The sequence below is a fragment of the Glycine soja genome, chromosome 17 (genome assembly GCF_004193775.1).
Source record: "Glycine soja cultivar W05 chromosome 17, ASM419377v2, whole genome shotgun sequence".
In the NCBI taxonomy this organism is placed as follows: Eukaryota; Viridiplantae; Streptophyta; class Magnoliopsida; order Fabales; family Fabaceae; genus Glycine; species Glycine soja.
The window spans coordinates 13,474,614-13,494,156 of NC_041018.1; the positions used below are offsets into that span (position 1 = coordinate 13,474,614).

Consider the following 19,543-nt stretch of genomic DNA (forward strand, 5'->3'; position numbering starts at 1 on the left):
GTTGAAGGTGACTAGTGGTTTGATAGAGAAGATTAGAGAAGGTCGAAAATCAAACTTATTCTTGTTAGCTCAATTAGAGACTGGAGTCTTTAACCCAATGAAAAGACAACATTTTTATAGTGTGTTTGGATGAAGCAATTTAGTAGGGAAATTCATTTTTTCAAGAAATTTAAAATGATTCATGATAAAATAGTTTGTTTGGATAAATCATTTGAAAGGAGATTTAATTTTTGGTATTTTTATGAATCATTTTGATTGACTAAAACAGTGAGATTTCAAATTCTCTCAAAATATAGAATTTGAAATTCTTTTTTTTGGAGATACTCACCCTAACTCACGTTCTTATTCGCGACTCTTTCTCGCTCAACACTCACAATTACGGGTGACCAAAGTTTTTACGGTCGATATTGACATAAGTTATTTTTCACTGACGTTGACCGAGGTTTTTTCGGTCAGAATTTTTTTGTATGATGTCAACCAAAGCTATTTTTTGCCGATATTGGCTAGTATTTTTTTTTAAATGATGTTGGTTAGGGTTATTTTCTCATCGACGTCAGTCATGAGAAATTTTTGCTATCGTCGGCCAAGGATTTTTTTGGACGTTGTCATCCAGGTTTTTTCAGTTGATGTTGACCAATGATTTTTTTGGTCAACGTTGGCTAGATTTTTTTTACTGATATCATTCATGACTAACTTTTGAGTAAACACCTGTAAGGATTTTTCAGTCAACGTCAACTAGATTTTTCAAGCCAAAGTTATTTTTTAGCCAATATTGGCTAAGGTTATTTTTTAGCCGATGTTAACTAGAATGTTTTGGCTAATGCCAACTAGATTTTCTTAGCCGACGTCGGTTATGATTTTTTTGTTGACATCGACTAGGATTTTCTGGCTGACATCAGCCAAAGTTATTTCTTAACCACCTTAGCTAGGTTTTTTGGTTGATGTTGACTAGGGTTTTTTCTGCTAACACCAGCTAGGTATTTTTGACCGACATCGGACATGATTATTTTTAGTCGACATCGACTAGGTTCTTACAGTCGACATCCACTAGAGTTTTTTCCGTCGACATCGGTTAGAGCTATTTTTTAGCCAACATCAGCCAATGCTATTTTATAGTCGATGTTGGGTAGGGTTTTTTGTCCAACATTGGTTAAGGCTATTTTTTTAGTCAAATTCGACTGGGGATTTTTAGGCCAACATTGACCAATGATGTTTTTTGACCGACATTGGGTAAGTTCTATTGGTCAGCATCGACCAAGTTATTTTTTAGTTGATATTGGGTATATTTTTTTGTCAACGCTTGCTAGGATTTTTTAGGCCGACGTTAGCTAAAAATAACCTTTTTCAATGTCGTTCAAAAAGACCCTAGCCGATGTCGGCCAAACAAACCCTAGCCGATAGTTGGTAAAAAAAAATCTAGTCAACATTGGTTGAAAAATAGACTCAACCAACGTTAGCCAAAAAATAGCCCCGGCTGACGTCAGCTGACAAATATTCCTTGCATACTTTGACAAAAAAAATCTTATTTGATGTCGACCGAAAATAGCCTTGGTTGATGTCGGTTTAAAAACATCACTAATTGTGGTCAGACAAAACAACCCTAATTAAAATTATCAATATTTTATATTTATAAATTATTAAAAATTGAAAATATTTTTTTAATTAATATTTTAAAATTAGATTATATTTTTTCTATAAAGTTTAATATTAAAATTTTATCTATTTAAAATATAAAATTAAAATTTTACATATAGAATAAATTGAATAGCCCTACCAGACATTTTAAATTTTTTAACATTTTAAAATCAAACCGAATCACACAAATGCCGTCACCACCGCTCCCTCCGTTCCAAACTCCATTGTCACCTAAGTTCTCACAACTCCACCTCTCGTTGCTCCTGTCCTGTTGCCAGAGTCCATCCTTATTTGGTGCAATTACTTTCGCTGCAGATCCAAATACGGAGATTCTCGTGACAACAACGATTATCTCGAAGCTTCTCTTACTCTATCTTGAATTTTTAATTACTTGAACTAGTGTTGCAACATTATGTGTTTGGTGGGAGATTTTGTTTAATTTTTAGTTTGAAGGTTGGGATTTTTAATTTTCTAATTTTAATAAAAAAAAGAATGTGGCGATTAAAACTTGCCAATATACGTGTAAATTAGTTATAAGAATTAATTTACATATAGGAGGGATTTTAAGGTGTTATCATGTTAAATTAATTATTTTGAAGTTTTACTGATTAAAAAATATTTTAAAGTTTAAAAGACTAACGGTGTTAACGGAAAATTAATGGAATGTTCATTTTGGGTCCATACGTAAATAAAAATGACAAAATTTGAGGTTTTAAAACATAAAAAAAAAGAGAATAATGGACTAAAATGATATTATAGTTTTTATTATTATTATTATTATTATTTATAACAACATTATTGTGACGGAAATTATTGTACAACTTTTTTTTATATTTTTTTTTTAAATAAATGTTATCAATTTTGTCACCAAATTTTTAATTTTTTTAAAACTAAACCAATATATTTCGTCTTGCTTTTCGTGTCAAAATTAAAGATAAAAATAAAACTTCTTCCTAAAATATTTGCAACGAGCAAAATTGTGGTAAAATACAAATTTTGTCGTATAATAAACTTTGAGACAAAAAATTTAATTAACGTGCGAAAAAAATTTTCATACCAAATGATTTTTTTTTCTTGTAATATTAATATGTAATTGGGGCATCACTAGTTTTGTTTTTACTTTTTATAAGTGACAAATATGATTAAGTTTTTTTTAGCTAACAAGGAATAGGTAAGTTAAACAGTATATATATGTCTCTAGGTTGAAGAAACGATTACAAAATACTTATAAATGGTTAACTAATAATATTTTTATATTAACAAATAAGATTTAAACTCACATCTTTCGAGTTACTAATTAAATAAACATTTACTTACAAGATGCTTAAAGTGAATATAGAATATTAGCTCAAGTAAAAAAAAAAGAAAATGCAAAGAAAAGTTACCCTAATGGCTTACGCCTTATCTACAAACCGGGTAGATATGAAAAGTTGACATTGTAGTCATAAGAGAGAGTGGCTGGCTTAGCTCAGCAAGTAGAAAGCGTCAAACTGAGAATCATTCATTCGTGGGGAAAGGACAGCGAAAGCCTAGTCAGAATATTGCATTTACATACTAAGAATGTATTTTGCTTGTTTGGTATTATTATTTCTAGCCGTGAGTGAGGGAGCATCCATCCAACAAACGCACCGACTAATCTATGAATGAATAAAGCAAAAGCTTTTCGCTTGCCCCACTTGAACTCTCTTTTCTAAGACTTGCTGAGTGAAGATTTCACACATAGCCATCATGCTTGCGTTTAAAGTAGTGAAAGCTCGGAACAGCCATGTCACCCCCACTAAGGTGACTTTCCACGTAGCAGTGAGTTTCAAAAACTCAATCAAGGAACCACAAGATATATATCTATATATATATATATGCTCATTACTGTGGGATACTTGTAAATAGAGTCTAAAAAAAATTATCTCAAAATTTAATCAAAACAACAATTAATATTATATTTTTTAATTATCATATTATTGATACATAATATTCATTAATTTTATCGACAACTAATTAACAATCAAAAAATGTCTTTAGTAGATTTTTTTTTTTCAATTATATTTTTTTTTATCTACCATACTCTACTCAAGATTTTACTTTAAAAAGATCAAATGTAATATCACTAATTAATATCTAATATATCCAAATCAAATATATAAACACAAGCCAAAAAGTGATTGACTTCTTAATGATGTTAGATATGGTGGTGGTAAGGGGCAAATCAAATGAGCATAACCTAAAAAGAGATTGACTTCTCTTAATGATGCTAGATACGGTGGTAAGGGGTAGAAAGTAGAAACAGTACTTGGAAGGGCTTTGGCTCTTAAGTTGTGGCACAAAGTTAAGGCAACAGGGTCCCACTGAGCGCAAACCATGCTTGTAATAGGAGGCACATACGCAGATGAAAAGGAGACATATCCTCTTGTGGTACAAATGGATTGTTGTCAGTGGAGGAGATGGCATATGTAGTTCGTGGATGACTGTGAACATCATAGGACCTAGGCACATGCGTAGCATCTCTATGATCATGAGCCTATATATATGGGGCTGGGGGTACCCCATGGTATTAATAATATTAATTTTTACAAATACATTGCATGCATTAACTCTATATATTGATCAATAATAACGAGGGGTTTGCTCCATGCGTACGTTGCCCAACACAAGTGGATCACGATGATGAATTGGTGGATGTATTTGGGACAAGATATCTTTCATCATTCAGGAGCAGACCGCCAGACCCAATGGCAAGGCATGGAATTATTGCCACCTAATTTCTATAATTAGGGACCATAATTCCTCCTCTTTTAATCTTGCTAGTTTTAATTCGCATATATTTTGATCATTTTCTGAAGTGGAGTTGTTTTTTAGACCTTAAATATATTTGCCGCTAAAAATAATATTGATTAAGTTGAAATAAAATTATTATAGACGGTAATTTTTTTTTTAAATATTTAATATAATTACATGATTTAAATTTAAGACCTATAATTTAATTAAAATAATTTCATACCAATTGATTAACATGTTTTATGATAGTGGAGTTTAATATATGACTTCTAATTTAATAACTTTCAAATGCTTATATTATAAAATACACTCGCCAATGACTCCAGAGTTCATTGCAAACTTAATAGTCTAGTGAATAGATTCAGTAACATACAACTTGACTTATAGTTGATCCACGCCTATTTGATTAACAAGTGATCTCCTTTTAATTATATTGTTCTCGCTCTTTTTAGAGAGTAATATGAATAGTGTTTTTGCTAGATTCATGAGAATGCATAAAAAAAAGCTAGATTCATGAGAAAGATGTGATATATTGGATCCAAGGGTCAAATGCTCACTAATCCTCATAGCAAAATACCTCTCCTGACCATAAGTATTCAAACATTCATAACCTATAACAGGTTCGATTCGACTCTAGCTACAAGTACTCAAGTATAAATCAACTTAGAAGATTGAAGTGAAGCCTAATAAAAGAGTCTAGGTATGTGTCTCGAAACTTGTTAAGAAAAAATAAATCATATTTAGATGTGAAAAGTATAAAGATTAGTTTCTAAAAATCACATCCCAAATATATAAAATCATATCTGAAACGTCAAACGAAATTCGCTGCATACTTCTTCGTTGGCTATACATAGTCTTGCAGCCTAATTTCTAAAATTAGGGACCATAATTCCTCCTATTTTAATCTAGCTAGTTTCATTGACATATTGATCATTTTCTAAAGTGGAGTTTAATATATGATTACCATAATTCCTCCTATATAAGAATTTTCCAAGTGCTTATATCACATAATACAATATAGGCCATAATCAACCAATTCCATGCTGAAAAAATGTCTTGTCTTGATATAATGAGTGTGGATAAAAGGGTCAATCACGCGGAAGGTGGAAACCTTGAAACTATGGTTTCTGAGATGGACTCATTCAAAAGAAGTCAGAGCTAGATGATGTAGCTGAAGACCCTAGGTCTGTGTTTGTCTATGTACCAAATCAATGGACAGAAACTAGTGAGAAGAACACAGTCTAAAATTAGACTAGACAGTTTGAGAAACGTTGCTTTTGGTTGTTGAATATTGTGGTGTTCAGGCTGAGAAATTAAGAATATGCCGCTAGGAAACGATTAAATCAATAATTAATGACCTCTCTATTAATTTCTATTATTCCGTCACGCCTATGAATTGCTTGGAATTTCTAAATTCCAAGTCATGACTATACTATTTTTTCTTTTTTTTTTCTGGTCATATTTCTTTTAATTATCATGTTACTGGTATATAAAATATTTGCTAATTTTATCCATAGCTAATTTTCATCCAAAAACTTAATTGATTAATTTTTTGAAATCTCTTCTCAATTATATTTCTTAAATGTCCCGTTGGTTGCTAACCATGCATGATTTGATTGCGCATGTTTTGAATGATTAGCAAAGTTTGTGCAGCACCTCAAGGGTATAGTTGGCGGTTAGCATCTTGAATCCGTGTGTGTAGAGCAAATTATGTTGAAAAACTGATGAGTGACGACCCTATAATTAAATTGAAAGCTGCACGGAATTAACACCAAGATTCTTTGCCATTGACACTTATCGTATTAGGATTTTATAAATTGCCGGTGTCTTAAAAGTATTATTTAAAAATTAATAAATGTTTTTTTATTGAATATTATAGAAAAGGGAGAATATTGGAATGGTGACGCAAAATTCTTGAAAGATCTCATCATTATAATATTTATTATTCGGAGGTTACTCATGTTTACACACACATAGTGTGAACTACACAAGGAATTCCAATGCATGCATGTTTGAAAAACAATAATAGGGCAAATTTAATAAATATATAGTTGTATTAGTTAGTTTTGTTTTGATGACTCAACATGCTTTAGTCTGAAACATCGTTCTCCAAATGATTTCATCGAACGCAGAATCTCAACGCCTTTTGTAAATTATATTGTCTTATATAGGTATAAATTGAACTTATTCGAGATATGATTAAAAGAATATTATTGTCTCTGAATAATCTTCTCAATTTTAAAGGTTGAGCTTTCAGAATTGATTCAGTTTTATTTTATTTTTCCTAAGAAAAACTAATACTACATAGTTGCGCTTACCATGCATATATAGAATCAAGGCATCTAATTGCTCCTTTTATTTTCATCTGTTAAAATTTTCTCTTTACATTTGAGTATTTGACATTACATGATGAGGACGTGTTAGTAAAGCATGGGTTGTTAGGGTTTATAGGGCACATAGAACCGTGCTTAGATGATCCAACGGGTGATTGTGTGCCCCTAATGGAGTGCAAAATGTACAAAAGAATATAATTCCAATTCTTATAAAATCCAGCTGTCGTGGATCTCATTATTATAAGAATGATTTTTGAAAGCCAGTAATTTCGTATGTCAAACGGCATAAGCATCTTTATATCATATATATAATCCTGATTCCGAAGAAGGTAATGCAAATGTGAAAACTTCAGGTTGACCCTGAGCAAAGAATATATGTAAATTCTGAATTAGAAGGTTCTATTTAACTACCAGAGCATATATTTGCTTATATTCCAAGCATAAACCCGTTTTATTAGGACACACTTTAATAATAGTGCATGCGCAGTGGTCACTATAGTTTCTCATTCCCACAAATAATTGCATCTGGTCCCTTCTAAACACGTAGGTGCTTGTTGATTCTTCTGGTCAGTCCTCTAGATTAACTTAAAATTATAAAAAAAATAAATTAATTTAGTTGATTAAATAGAAGATATACATATAATAAAAATTTTAATATCGTATTTAATTCTTATAAATAAAAAAAATTATGGTAAAATTTTGCTGGGTAAAGCGTTATGTGAATGGTTCAAATTTGCCGAGGTGCTGAAATTTTCTAGGACAAAAAAATGGGCAAATTAATTACCAAATTTTTGGGAGAGAAAAACAAGATTTTTGTTGAGTAAGTGGCAGTATATGAAGAAATGGAATTGTTTATTTATTTATGCAGTAATAATACGAGGAAGATATATATAGAGAAATTAATGAGAATTACAAAAGTGATAATGGTAGAGTAAAATAAAAGTCATTACTACGATTACGCATTAATTAAGTTCTCTTTCCATCGATATAATATTTGCTAATGAAAATTAAATTGTTGATACAAATATTTTGTCTCTATAAAATAATAAAGTTCATAAGTAATCTCATGAAATCATATCATTTTCTATAACAGTTTTTCTTTTTACTGGAATACAACATGGGTTAAACACCAAAACAAATCTTCTATACAAGAAGAACATGTATATTTGTCTTTTTTTTTTATAAATAAAATCTAACCAAAAGTAATTTCTGTTAAAGATACTTGAGTAATTTCTGAATAATTTAACCTTACCTTAAATATATTAACCACTTGTACTTAATTATTAGATTACATGTGAATTTGTTTTAATCGACATAAAGATACTTATATTTAATAAAATATATTTATTATTTTATCAATAATTATTAGCTTTATTTTTACATTTCACATATTTGTGGTGTAAAGGGTTGAATTCTAAACATGGGATGTAGTTTAGTTGGTTGAGAAAAATGCATAAATTGATATAAATTCTGGCATAAATTGGTATTTGGAAGATAAAAAATACACATTTAATCCTTAAATGTTCAAAAAATATGATAAATTAAAACAAATTAATCTCTAAACTTTACAACTTAATATCAAATTAATATTTAAAAAATATAACATATTATTTAATTGGTCATTAAATATTACAATAATAAAATGATCTCATAAATTTAATGACATGACTAATTTATTATATTTTTGCATATTCATAAATTAAATTTATATTTTTTAGTTTTTAAAAATTAATTTAATACCGCATCACACCTTCAGTACCAATTTCACTATTTCTTTTTTTTTTTGCCAGCTGAACACAAGTTAGTTATTGATTGCAATAAATGAACCAGTGAAATAAACTAACAGTATTTTCATATTGTTTTCGGTCCACAACAATTTTTTGCATTAAATATCTAGAAGATGGTTTTGGACTGAAACGGAACACTCAGGCCCAAACACAAACCAAAGTCCATACCATACCCCACCAGAGTACACTATTCCTGATTCCGAATCCGAGAACGTGGTTGTGACAGGATCATTGAGCTCGGCAAGAATGGAAGAACACAGGTTGAGCTTGAGAATGAGCACGCTTGTCTTCACTCTTTCCATTATCATCATCGTACTCTCTTACCCAGCACAACCACTTGCGTTGAACCATTCTCCGAAATTCCTAGGAAAATTCGCAGCAACAGCACGAACCCATTCAAATTCCGAGCCACCGCCGCAATTCCACTACGAAAAAAGATACTTCCAACAGCGCCTCGACCACTTCAGCTTCTCGGAGCTACCCACGTTTCCTCAACGCTACCTTATCAGCACCGAACACTGGGTGGGCCCACATCGCCTGGGCCCAATTTTCTTCTACTGCGGCAACGAAGGCGACATCGAATGGTTCGCCCAAAACACAGGCTTCGTCTGGGAAATCGCCCCTCGCTTTGGAGCCATGGTGGTTTTCCCCGAAGTAAGCCCAAGCCAATTAACTTATGCACGATCTAATTTATAGAAATTCTCGCATCTCTTTCAAAATAACTATACGATAAAGCTTTTACAGATTAGCTTATGCGTAAGCTAAAATGAACTTCTTCTTTTTTTTCTTCTCTTAGAAGTCTTTCTGGATAAGCTTACACAAACAGGCCTTTCCACATTCACTTAACTGTTTTCTAACGTGGCAGCATCGATATTACGGCGAGTCTGTGCCTTACGGGAGTGCAGAGGAAGCGTATAAGAATGCCACTACCTTATCGTATCTAACAGCAGAACAAGCACTTGCTGATTTTTCCGTTCTCATCACTTATCTCAAGCATAATTACTCCGCCAAGGATTGCCCCGTTGTCTTGTTTGGAGGATCATATGGTGGAAGTAAGTAACACTGTTAATGGATATCTCAGGTTAACCAGTGATATGATCGAAATAGTGTAAATAATTGACGGCAACCCTTTATTCAAAAGCTAACTTTTTGGGGTCGAGTTATAACCAAATTCAAATGTAGTATCATAGTGCAGTGGTTGTTATTGGAGGTTACTTGATTTAAGGCCATTAAATGTCCAATCCCTCAAACACGATTGAGTTGTCCGGTCCTCAGGGTGCATTGGAAATTCCGCATTGATGAGTGGTACATTGTATATAAGTAAGAGGCAATCTTGACCTCTTGGCTAGTTTTTTTTGTGTGTACAATGACATCAATGAAAATAGAACCTAAGGCATCATTAATACTATCCAAATCCTCACCATTAGGCTGACCCTGGTGTGTTCAAATCCAAATTCTAAGAACTATGTATGTAATTTAGGCAAATCCGAACATGTCATAGTGAGTTATGAATAGTTAGTTTTATAACCGTTTTTCAACATTTTTTTACAGTGTTGGCTGCATGGATGAGACTCAAGTATCCTCATATTGCTGTTGGGGCACTAGCTTCTTCCGCTCCGATTCTTCAATTTGAAGACATTGTGCCACCTGAAACTTTCTATGACCTTGTTTCCAATGCTTTTAAGGTAAGTAAGTCAGTGAGTCATCGTAAGTTGTTCAGGTATTTGCCAGTGTTGTGATTAGTGTATTATACTAACAGTTTTACTCTGTTGTTTGTGTCCATAGCGTGAAAGTTTCACTTGCTTTAACTATATAAAACAGTCATGGAATGAGATAGCATCTACAGGCCAAACAAATAACGGGCTGGAGCTTCTGACCAAAACTTTCAACTTATGTCAGTAAGGCATTTAGAAATATGTGCCTGTTTGTGTGTCACATGATTGTGAATGGTGATATCCATGTTTTGTTATTTTTCTTGTGCTGATTTAGTTGAATTAATTGAAGGAAATTGAAGAGGACTAAAGATCTGTATGACTGGGCAGAGGCTGCGTATAGTTATTTGGCGATGGTGAACTACCCATATCCTGCTGAATTCATGATGACTTTGCCTGAACACCCCATCAGGGAGGTTAGTATGGTTTCAAATTTGTAGTATATGATGATGGAATATCTTATAATTTGTACAAACTTGTATATAAGGTGCTTTTGTTTTCTCAATTTAGTCCTGTTGTCTATCCTACCTTAAAAATTTCCTTCACTGATTTTCATGATGCAAACCTGGAAATTGAGTTAACTTCTGGTTGTTTCCAGGAACATGTTTGAGCTTGTAGCTTCGGTAAAGGACTTAATTTGTTTCCTATTCTAAGCCCAGAAAGGTCTTGTTTGTCTTTACCAATGAATATATATGTGTGTGTGTGTGTGTTCTTTTATAGGTTTGTAGAAGGATTGATGGGGGTCCTGCTGGGACTAGTATTCTAGAGCGCATATATGAAGGAGTGAATGTCTACTACAATTATACTGGAGAAGCTAAATGTTTTGAACTGGATGATGATCCTCATGGCATGAGCGGTTGGGAATGGCAGGTTTGCAAGAGTTAAACGTTGTTTCTCCTTTTTATTTTCATTAGTTGCTGGATAAGTATTGAGGCCCAATGGCACAAAATGCCTTGACTTATATGTTCCTTTGTTAATCTTGGTTTGTTCCTTTTTTTCTTATCTTTGGTGTAGGCTTGCACTGAAATGGTTATGCCAATGTCTAGCAGCCAGGAGTCCAGCATGTTTCCCCCATATGAGTATAATTACACTTCTATCCAAGCGGAGTGCTTAAAGAAATTTGGAGTGAAGCCAAGGCCAAGATGGATTACTACAGAATTCGGCGGGCATGTAAGGGAATAACTACTGTTAAATCTTACTTTAATTTTACACTATCCTCAACACTACAAATTTTCATCATAATTTGATATTCTGGTTTAGTTCTTAATGATACACACACACACACACCACATAATTGGTTGTTTTAGTCAATTTTACATATTTGATAAATTGAACCGATGGAACCAATCTATTCTTCAAGTAGAGGGAAAATATTACTTATGTGTGTAAATAACCTATAGGTTAAATGCATAATTTAGTCTTCACATGTGTCCTGGATTCTCAATTTGGTCCTTGTATGTAAAAAGTTATTAATTTGGTCCCTATAGGTTGAAACATTATCAATTTGGTCCCTTCCATTATGACACCATTTATGCATTCATAAATTGGTCCTTTTACATGAAGTGCATTCTTAATTCTTCTAGGGACCAAACTAAGAATGTGCTACACATATAGGACTAAATTAAGAATGCACTGCATGTGTAGGAACTAAATTAAGAATGTGTAAATGACGTCATAACAACAAGAACCAAATTGATAACATTTGCACGTACATAGACCAATTTAATAAGTGTTGACGCATAAGGACTAAACTGAGTACTGAGTATCTGCAACTCGTACAAGGACTAAAATATGTGTTTAAGGTAAGCTATATTAGGGAGTAGGAAAAGGCAAAGATGACTTGGAGGAAAATATGAGTGAAGAAAAGAGGAAAAATGTAATATGTATGCAATTATAGTGAATTTTGTGATTTTGACTGACCTAGTAAATTGTGTGCTAATATAGATTATAGAAAAATAACTTATTTTTTTGCTTCAGCTGTTTAAGCTATCTATATCAAGTATATGCTATAACATGCCTTTTCTGCAGGGTTGTTACTCTGTAGTAATGAAATTTCCTTCTCTATAGAAATGTACTGTGATGTGTATTAAGGCACATACTGATGTGTTAAACTGTAATATGATTACTGAGATGACTGTACCACACTTTTTCTATTCTTGCTTGACAACGTTGCATGGGTGGATTTGCCAACATCAATTTTGTCAGAAGTCTCTTTCTGCTTGCAACACGAATTTATTTTTCCAGAAAACAAATGAAAGATAGTTGATACTTTGAAATAGTCCCATCCCTTGGTGATGCCATTGGAATAGATTGTATGTAGCATGCTCAATTAAAACCTAAAGCAGCACTCTGATAGTATGATGTTTTAACCCGGTGCTTCTGTGTCTGGGCATCTTGTGTTGAAGGATATCCATGCCACCTTGAAGAAATTTGGAAGCAATATAATTTTCTCAAATGGCCTCTTGGATCCATGGAGTGGTGGCGGGTGATATATTTTTGTTCTTTAAATATCTTGGCTATTATGTTTTATATTTTTCCAACAATGATTACCTTGGACAGTTTCTAATGTGCAAATTATTTCCGTTACAGCGTTTTGCAGAATATATCTGAAAGTGTGGTTTCACTTGTCACTGAAGAAGGTAAAGCATTTGATTGTTTTGAATTTGTTAGTATTCTGCTGTATGTATTTTAGTCTATTCTCTTGTCTAAAATTATTACTACATTTGTTTTGGTTTATTGATTATAACTACATGCAACTTCTTTACATAACTTTTAAACTATAGAGTGAATAGTGAGGTCCCTAAAACTCTCGAGCATGTTGCTAACATTAAATTGATGAAAGAAGTTAATTCATTTTTTTTCTTGAACCGTTCCTCAGGTGCACACCACATAGATTTACGTTCTTCAACAAAAAATGATCCTGATTGGTTGGTAGAGCAGAGGGAGACTGAGATAAAGCTGATAGAAGGTTGGATCAGTGACTACCACCAGAAAAATGAAGCTATGTTTGATATGTAACAGAATCTTTCTACTGTTTGCTTCAGCACTGTTCTGTATATATAGCTCAGTAAAACACGTTTGTTAGGTTTGACAAACCTTATGTTCTTGTTTGGTTTTGTAATTGCTCGGGACAATATTTGCAAGCAATTTTTCTTTGAATTTGAGTCTAATTCAATTTCACAAAACTAATTTATAAGGTAAAAATTGTCTTTCACTTATATATACTCATTTTATTTTTATTTATAAGACTTAAGTTTAAAATAATATTTGTTTCTTTTTATAAGATTTAATTTATAATATTCCTTGTCATAATTTTTTTAGACTATAAATGTTTCTCATTAAAAGTAAAATAATGTATTATCAAACCATTAGAAGAGAGAGAAGTATTAATGATAAGAATAATCTTGAAAAAAGTTATAATTTTAAGAAAAATTTATTTTTATCAATTAAATTAACTATTGTTCTTAATCTTGACGAATTAGGTAATTGAGTCTTATATATAGGAACAAAAGGAGTATTATTTTAGTCATGTCACTAAATAATAGTTGATGTGAAATTTTTAATACAATTTTCTCACGTCAAAGATTAGACATCTTAAATGTGAAGTTTGTAAATTTGAACATCTGCGAATGACGTTGATACTCATGTGAATATAAGATGATGTGAGGGATAGTGATCATAGGCTAATGCCAAATAATTCAAGAGAAGCAATCTCATAAGAATTCATATTGTGCCAATTAAAAGATGATGAAATGAATTACAAATACTCCTATTTATTTTATAGATCTTCTTGTGCCAATTATATGTAACTAACTTCATAACAAACTAATAATCATATACTCTAATTGATATCCATAACGCTTGCAAATCACACAATTCTTATCATTGATCCCGGCAGAGTTCTCACACATACTCCATCGTGCATTGCCTCCCTAGCAATCGAAAATTCCAGAATCACGTCTCTGTTTCATTGTTGCATAACGTTTGCCTCGTGGTTTTGAATCTCACATTCACACAGTTCCTGGTTTCTCTTTTTTGGGTCTGGCATGTTATTGTCACAGTGCAGCATATATGTCATGTTTTGGGCTTTATTGCAATTTTCACTTTTTCAGTTTCAGCTTGAACTACGTTGCGTTAATATTTCTTTTATAGTTTTAGTTGTTCTACATTTTTTATACCACAGTGGTTATCTTCTTCCTTTTTTTTAATGCTTTTAGTCCAGGTGATAGTGATTGTATCACCTATCAACTTGAGGGGGATAACAAAAGCAATACAAAATTAGTTAGTTAGGAAGATAGTTAGGGAAAGCTAACACATCCAACTCTATAAACAAGAGTCTCCATTGAGTAATTCTCATTTTCTTTAATTAATTCATATGTTGTTTCGTGAGTATCAAAAAATGGTATTTATCTCTCCTATGAGTTTGATATTCTTCTCTTTGATCCATGGATATGTAACAATTTCCATAGCATGATGTAACACCATACAAGAGCCCAACAACATTTATTTAATATCGACATTTCAATTAAACACAGTTATGCATTATTTAAGATCGACAATTAAATTAAATACCCTTTTTTTTTCTTTTCTGAATTCACATTTTCAAAAGTATTCCGAAAACAAACTCCCAATAGTGCTATCATTATCTCTTCATACTCGCACATGTGAAATTGCCATTACTTCCAAAGCCCTGACAGTAGCCTTTTTTTTACGAAAATCAGTTTATATAATTTCATTATTGATAACTTCCAAAATACAATATGGAATATGATGAAGATTGGCAGGACTAGCATAAGCAACAACTGCCTTAGCTAAGCTATGAGCAGCTGTATTAGCTTGTCTCCTAATAAATTTGACCAAAAAAGTTTGGATTAATAGCAAGGATGGTTTTGCAACCACTAGAGGATAGAACCCACTTATGAGATATCACATGCATTGCTCGAGTGTTTGTTTACGCGTTTGAGAGACACAGCGTCCGTTTAGTCTTCTTGAATGCCGGACCAACATGTTTGACAATCTATTTTCACGTTCAGTTGGATGCGCGTAGGAGAGAAACGCCAGTTGATTGAAAGCAATAGGTGGGTTGCTTTTGCGTTAACGCTCATGGGTTTTGCTTTTGTCTACAAAAAAATTAAATTTTCTCAACCATTACTACTCCTTTTACCTACCAGCATTGAAGACTCTTAAATTTAGTGAATTGGGTGCGGATATGGGTTTCAAATTTTGTATTTATTCATGTGGTTTTAAATCTGCATCCTTGCTGCTCTGGTTCCAGCTCTTGCATCTGACACTTTGGTGGGTGCTGATTACAGGATTCTGGTTTGAACCCGGTTGCAGTTTGCTGGAAAGCTTGGTAAGCTTGCATCTTATTCCTTTTAATGAATCTTTTTCCATCTAGTTTACCTTGGTTAGCTTTTGATATTTCCTATTTTTACTTTTTGGTGTAACCTCTCTACTTGTTGCCATGTATTGATACTTATGTTATCCTCTGTCATGCTATAAGCCAAGATTTGTTTCTGCTTTGGTATTGGGTGGTTTTGGTCTCTTGATTTCATTCATATATATCTTGTTTGGTGGGTATTGGTTTATTGTTGGATCTTGTAACCAAACACCAGAGTTTGTGAGGCTTGTGTATTTTTTTTTTCTTTAGTTGGTTTGTGGTTTGTCATTCAGTTTTTTTTTTCCAACACCTCTTGTGCTCTTAATGAAATGTTATTGCTGTAAAAAAATATAGATGTACATATTGTTTTTTTTTAGAGAAAACAGAACAAATATCTTTATGGGTGTATGATAATAAATATTTATTCCAGTTTTTTTACTACATGTGCACTACAATTAACTTCAATGAGGTTGCAAATAAATTTGTTATATTTCTTTTAATATAGAACAATGAGTGGTGATAAGGAAAAAGTTGCATGCGATGTTATGGCAACTAAACTTTATATTCAATTATGCTTGAAGCAATGGGATAAAGGAGAACAAAATGGAACTACCCTTTCAAAGAAAGGGTGGAGAGATATAGAATCTGAATTCAATAGGAGAATTGGAAGAAAATATGGCAAGACTTAGTTCAAAAACAAGTGGGATAACATTAAGAAGGAATGGTCGGTATGGAACAAGTTGTTTGGGAAAGAGACAAATTTAGGATGACACAATGTAAGGAATATTGTGAAGGCACCAAATGATGAGTGGTGGGAAAAAAACAATTGGTATGAAGTCTTTAAGCAAGTTAGATTTTTTTATATTGTTTTGCATAATATATTGTGTTGATTAATTGTAAACATGCAGGAGAATCCATTACATGCAAAATTCAGATATAAAGGACTTTTCTTTTGTTCATGAGTTAGATAAATTGTTCGATGATGCGGTGGCTACAGGTAAATACAATTATGCACCTTCTTCTGGAATATTACCTTATGGTGTAAATGGAATTTGATGATGTATAACATCCACAATTTGAAAGCGGCAATGGAGACCTAGAGGAAGGCTTAGGGGATAGTGAGGAAGTAGTTGCTAGTGTTGGAGTAAGTTCAGATTTGGAAAATATCAATTTAAGAACTTCACAAGGAAATAGCGAAAATAGCACCGGAAAAAGGAAGAGGGTTGGAAATGAAAGTAAGGTGAAAGCTCTTGCTTCAAAAAAAAATTAGTTGATGCAATTGGTAGAATTGCATCAACTTCCGAGTCACGGTCAACTACCCTAAACACACTAGTAGTAAGTGGTGCATCAATTGTTGAGGTGATGGATGAACTTGACAAAATTAAAGATATTGTGAGTGATGAGGATTGGCTCACCCACTGCAATTAACTTATGTTGTCCAAGTCTGCTAGGGAAATGTTTGTGCATTGAAAAGACGTGAGACAAAACTGTTAGGTTGGCTGAAATATGCATCTTAGAATGGATTGCCATCAATGAGAAGTTAGTTCGATCATTGTATTAGGCTAGTGTTATTTTGGGATACTTTGAATTAGACTGCTATATGGTGTTGGATTACTGTTATATAGTAGAAATTAAGACCTTAATGTTATTTTGTTATGTTTGAAACTAGGATCATAGTTGTTTTATATTAATATTTGTATATGACTTCTATCCAACCTATGGTGACAATTTAAATATAGATCATTCCTCCACTGCTTATGTGCGTATGTGTTCGATTGTTATATGATTTTAAATCTATAAAAAAGGATAGAATGACATGTGATTTTCAATGCCTCCATTGCCTACTGATTTTGTATGCATCACTTGTTCTATTTTTGGAAAATGCCTCTATAAAAAAGGGATAGAATGACAGGTGATTTTGTATGCATCAGTTGTTTTTTTTTTCCTGCACTGCAACTTGTGCAAATAACTAGTCCTGTTTGAAGCTCTTTATTTCTTATTTGACCTTTTTTAATCTACAAACTGAATATAATATTAAATAAGCAAAGGTACCAGGGTTACCAAAATAACACATAGAAGACTAAGAAGAGGCTCATTGAACATGCTTTTACTGCTAATCGCTAGAAAAAAGGTTACCAAGTAGTAAAAATTAAAGGGAAATCATAACTAAAATTATTAATAGATAATAACAACTTGTAGATAATCTTTTATCCAAAAGGTTTATTTATAGATTAGTTACATTATGTTACTTGTTTGTTTATAGATTAGTTATTGGTACACCTTTTGCTTTTGACACCAAATAATTTAAATTTGATCTTAAATAATTCACATTATATTTCTTTTTTGTAATTGTACAGTATTTTCACGAAAACTTATGTATATTTTTTTATTAATTTTTATTTGCTTACGCCAACAGGTTTAGAGCATAAATGGAGGATTGGGATGGAGATTTTGTAGAACACCAAAATGAAGAATCTACCTTACTTTCTATTTTACAAGATGATCTACAAGAGGTTGAAGATATCAGTGCATTAATTAGTGAGTATGCCACAAAATATTTATGTAAAGAGCCTTGTGGAATTATCAAGCATACATGTCTTTCATGAGTTCTAGACATCTAGCATGGGCATCCCGTTCACTGTTATGAGATGCTTCGATTGGAAAAACATGTATTTAATCAACTTTGCATTGAATTGGTTGAACATGGTTTAAAAGGAAGTAAGCGAATGGGTGTTCAAGAAATGGTTACAATGTTTGTACACATGCTTGGTCATTGAGTAGGAAATAGGAATATTCAAGAACGTTTTCAACATTCAGCAGAAACCGTAAGTAGGCATTTCCATCACGTATTAGTTTCATGCCATAGATTAACCTTTAATTATATCAAGTCACAAGATTCTAGATTTCATGTTGCCCATAAAAAACTTAAAGATAACAAGCGATGTTGGCCATTTTTTAAGGATGCTATATTAGAGCAATTGATGGTACTCATATCCAATGTACGGTTAGCTCTAGCGAACAACCTAAGTTTATTGGCAGAAAATGACATTCAACACAAAATGTAATGGTTGTTGGCGATTGGGACATCTGCTTCACATTTGCATTACCAGGATAGGAATTAGACATGGCAATGGGGCGGGTCGGGTACGGGTATTGTCTCCCCAATCCCTTACCCCGACTCCTCAACATATTCCCATACCCGTACCCGATACCCGACGGGTTTGAGTTTATTGTCCCATCCTCGTACCCGTCAGGTATCGGGTATCCCCAACCCCGTTCCACACACCATTTAGAAAAATATTTTTTTTTTGTAAAAAAATATTAAAAATTTGATTTTAGAAAAAAATAAATTGATTGTTAAACATTTATTTTTAACTACTTATATATCAATAAATTTATTATAACGCGTGTGTCTACATAAATAGTTAAGAAAATAATATTAAATTATGTAAAAATTTTAAAATAAAATTAACTAGTAATAAAAATTATATGCCTTTTGATTAAATTATGCAAAAATTTTAAAGATTTTAAGTGGCGGGGCGGGTTCGGATTCGGGGTCGGGACGGGTCTAGTAATCCCATACCCGTACCCATACCCGACTTTTGGTTATTGGGGAAAACCCGAACCCGTACCCGTACCCGGTCAACTCGGATATTACCCGTCAAAGTCGGGATGGATTCGGGCGGATACCCACGAGTACGGGTTTTTTTGCCATGTCTAGATAGGAAGCCACCGTGCATTATGCATGTGTCTTTAAGAATGCTTTCACAATTCCTTCCTTGAACTTCCCACATCTACCTCCAGGTATAATTTTTTTATTATAGTTGTAATTTATTTATATTCTTATGGACTCACCATTTACATTATAATAATTTTATTTTTTATTAGGCAAGTATTACTTGGTTGATGTTGGTTACCCAACAC

General features: G+C 32.7%; 1 protein-coding gene and 1 long non-coding RNA gene across 2 annotated transcripts; both read left to right on the top strand.

The window, feature by feature from the left end:
* The first annotated feature begins 8,677 nt into the window (after nt 1–8,677).
* LOC114393638 (lysosomal Pro-X carboxypeptidase) lies at nt 8,678–13,428 on the top strand. Its single transcript, XM_028355009.1, has 10 exons — nt 8,678–9,181; nt 9,393–9,579; nt 10,079–10,212; nt 10,313–10,425; nt 10,532–10,655; nt 10,960–11,109; nt 11,254–11,409; nt 12,645–12,724; nt 12,829–12,878; nt 13,118–13,428. Exons 1-10 carry the CDS (start codon nt 8,774–8,776, stop codon nt 13,255–13,257), a joined length of 1,542 nt encoding a protein of 513 aa, XP_028210810.1. The 5' UTR covers nt 8,678–8,773; the 3' UTR covers nt 13,258–13,428.
* A 1,523-nt stretch (nt 13,429–14,951) lies between these two features.
* Nucleotides 14,952–18,380, top strand: LOC114392990. The gene is made up of 3 exons (XR_003662449.1): nt 14,952–15,317; nt 15,552–15,592; nt 18,036–18,380. It is a non-coding gene; the product is annotated as an uncharacterized LOC114392990 (long non-coding RNA).
* Nucleotides 18,381–19,543: the final 1,163 nt, after the last annotated feature.

What these genes read in the sequence shown, in the direction of transcription:
- LOC114393638 (XM_028355009.1), top strand. Translation starts at nt 8,774, where the DNA reads ATGGAAGAACACAGGTTGAGCTTGAGAATGAGCACGCTTGTCTTCACT. An exon ending in TGAGCGGTTGGGAATGGCAG is followed by an intron (nt 11,110 to 11,253) that starts GTTTGCAAGAGT and finishes TCTTTGGTGTAG; the next exon opens with GCTTGCACTGAAATGGTTAT. An exon ending in TTCACTTGTCACTGAAGAAG is followed by an intron (nt 12,879 to 13,117) that starts GTAAAGCATTTG and finishes ACCGTTCCTCAG; the next exon opens with GTGCACACCACATAGATTTA.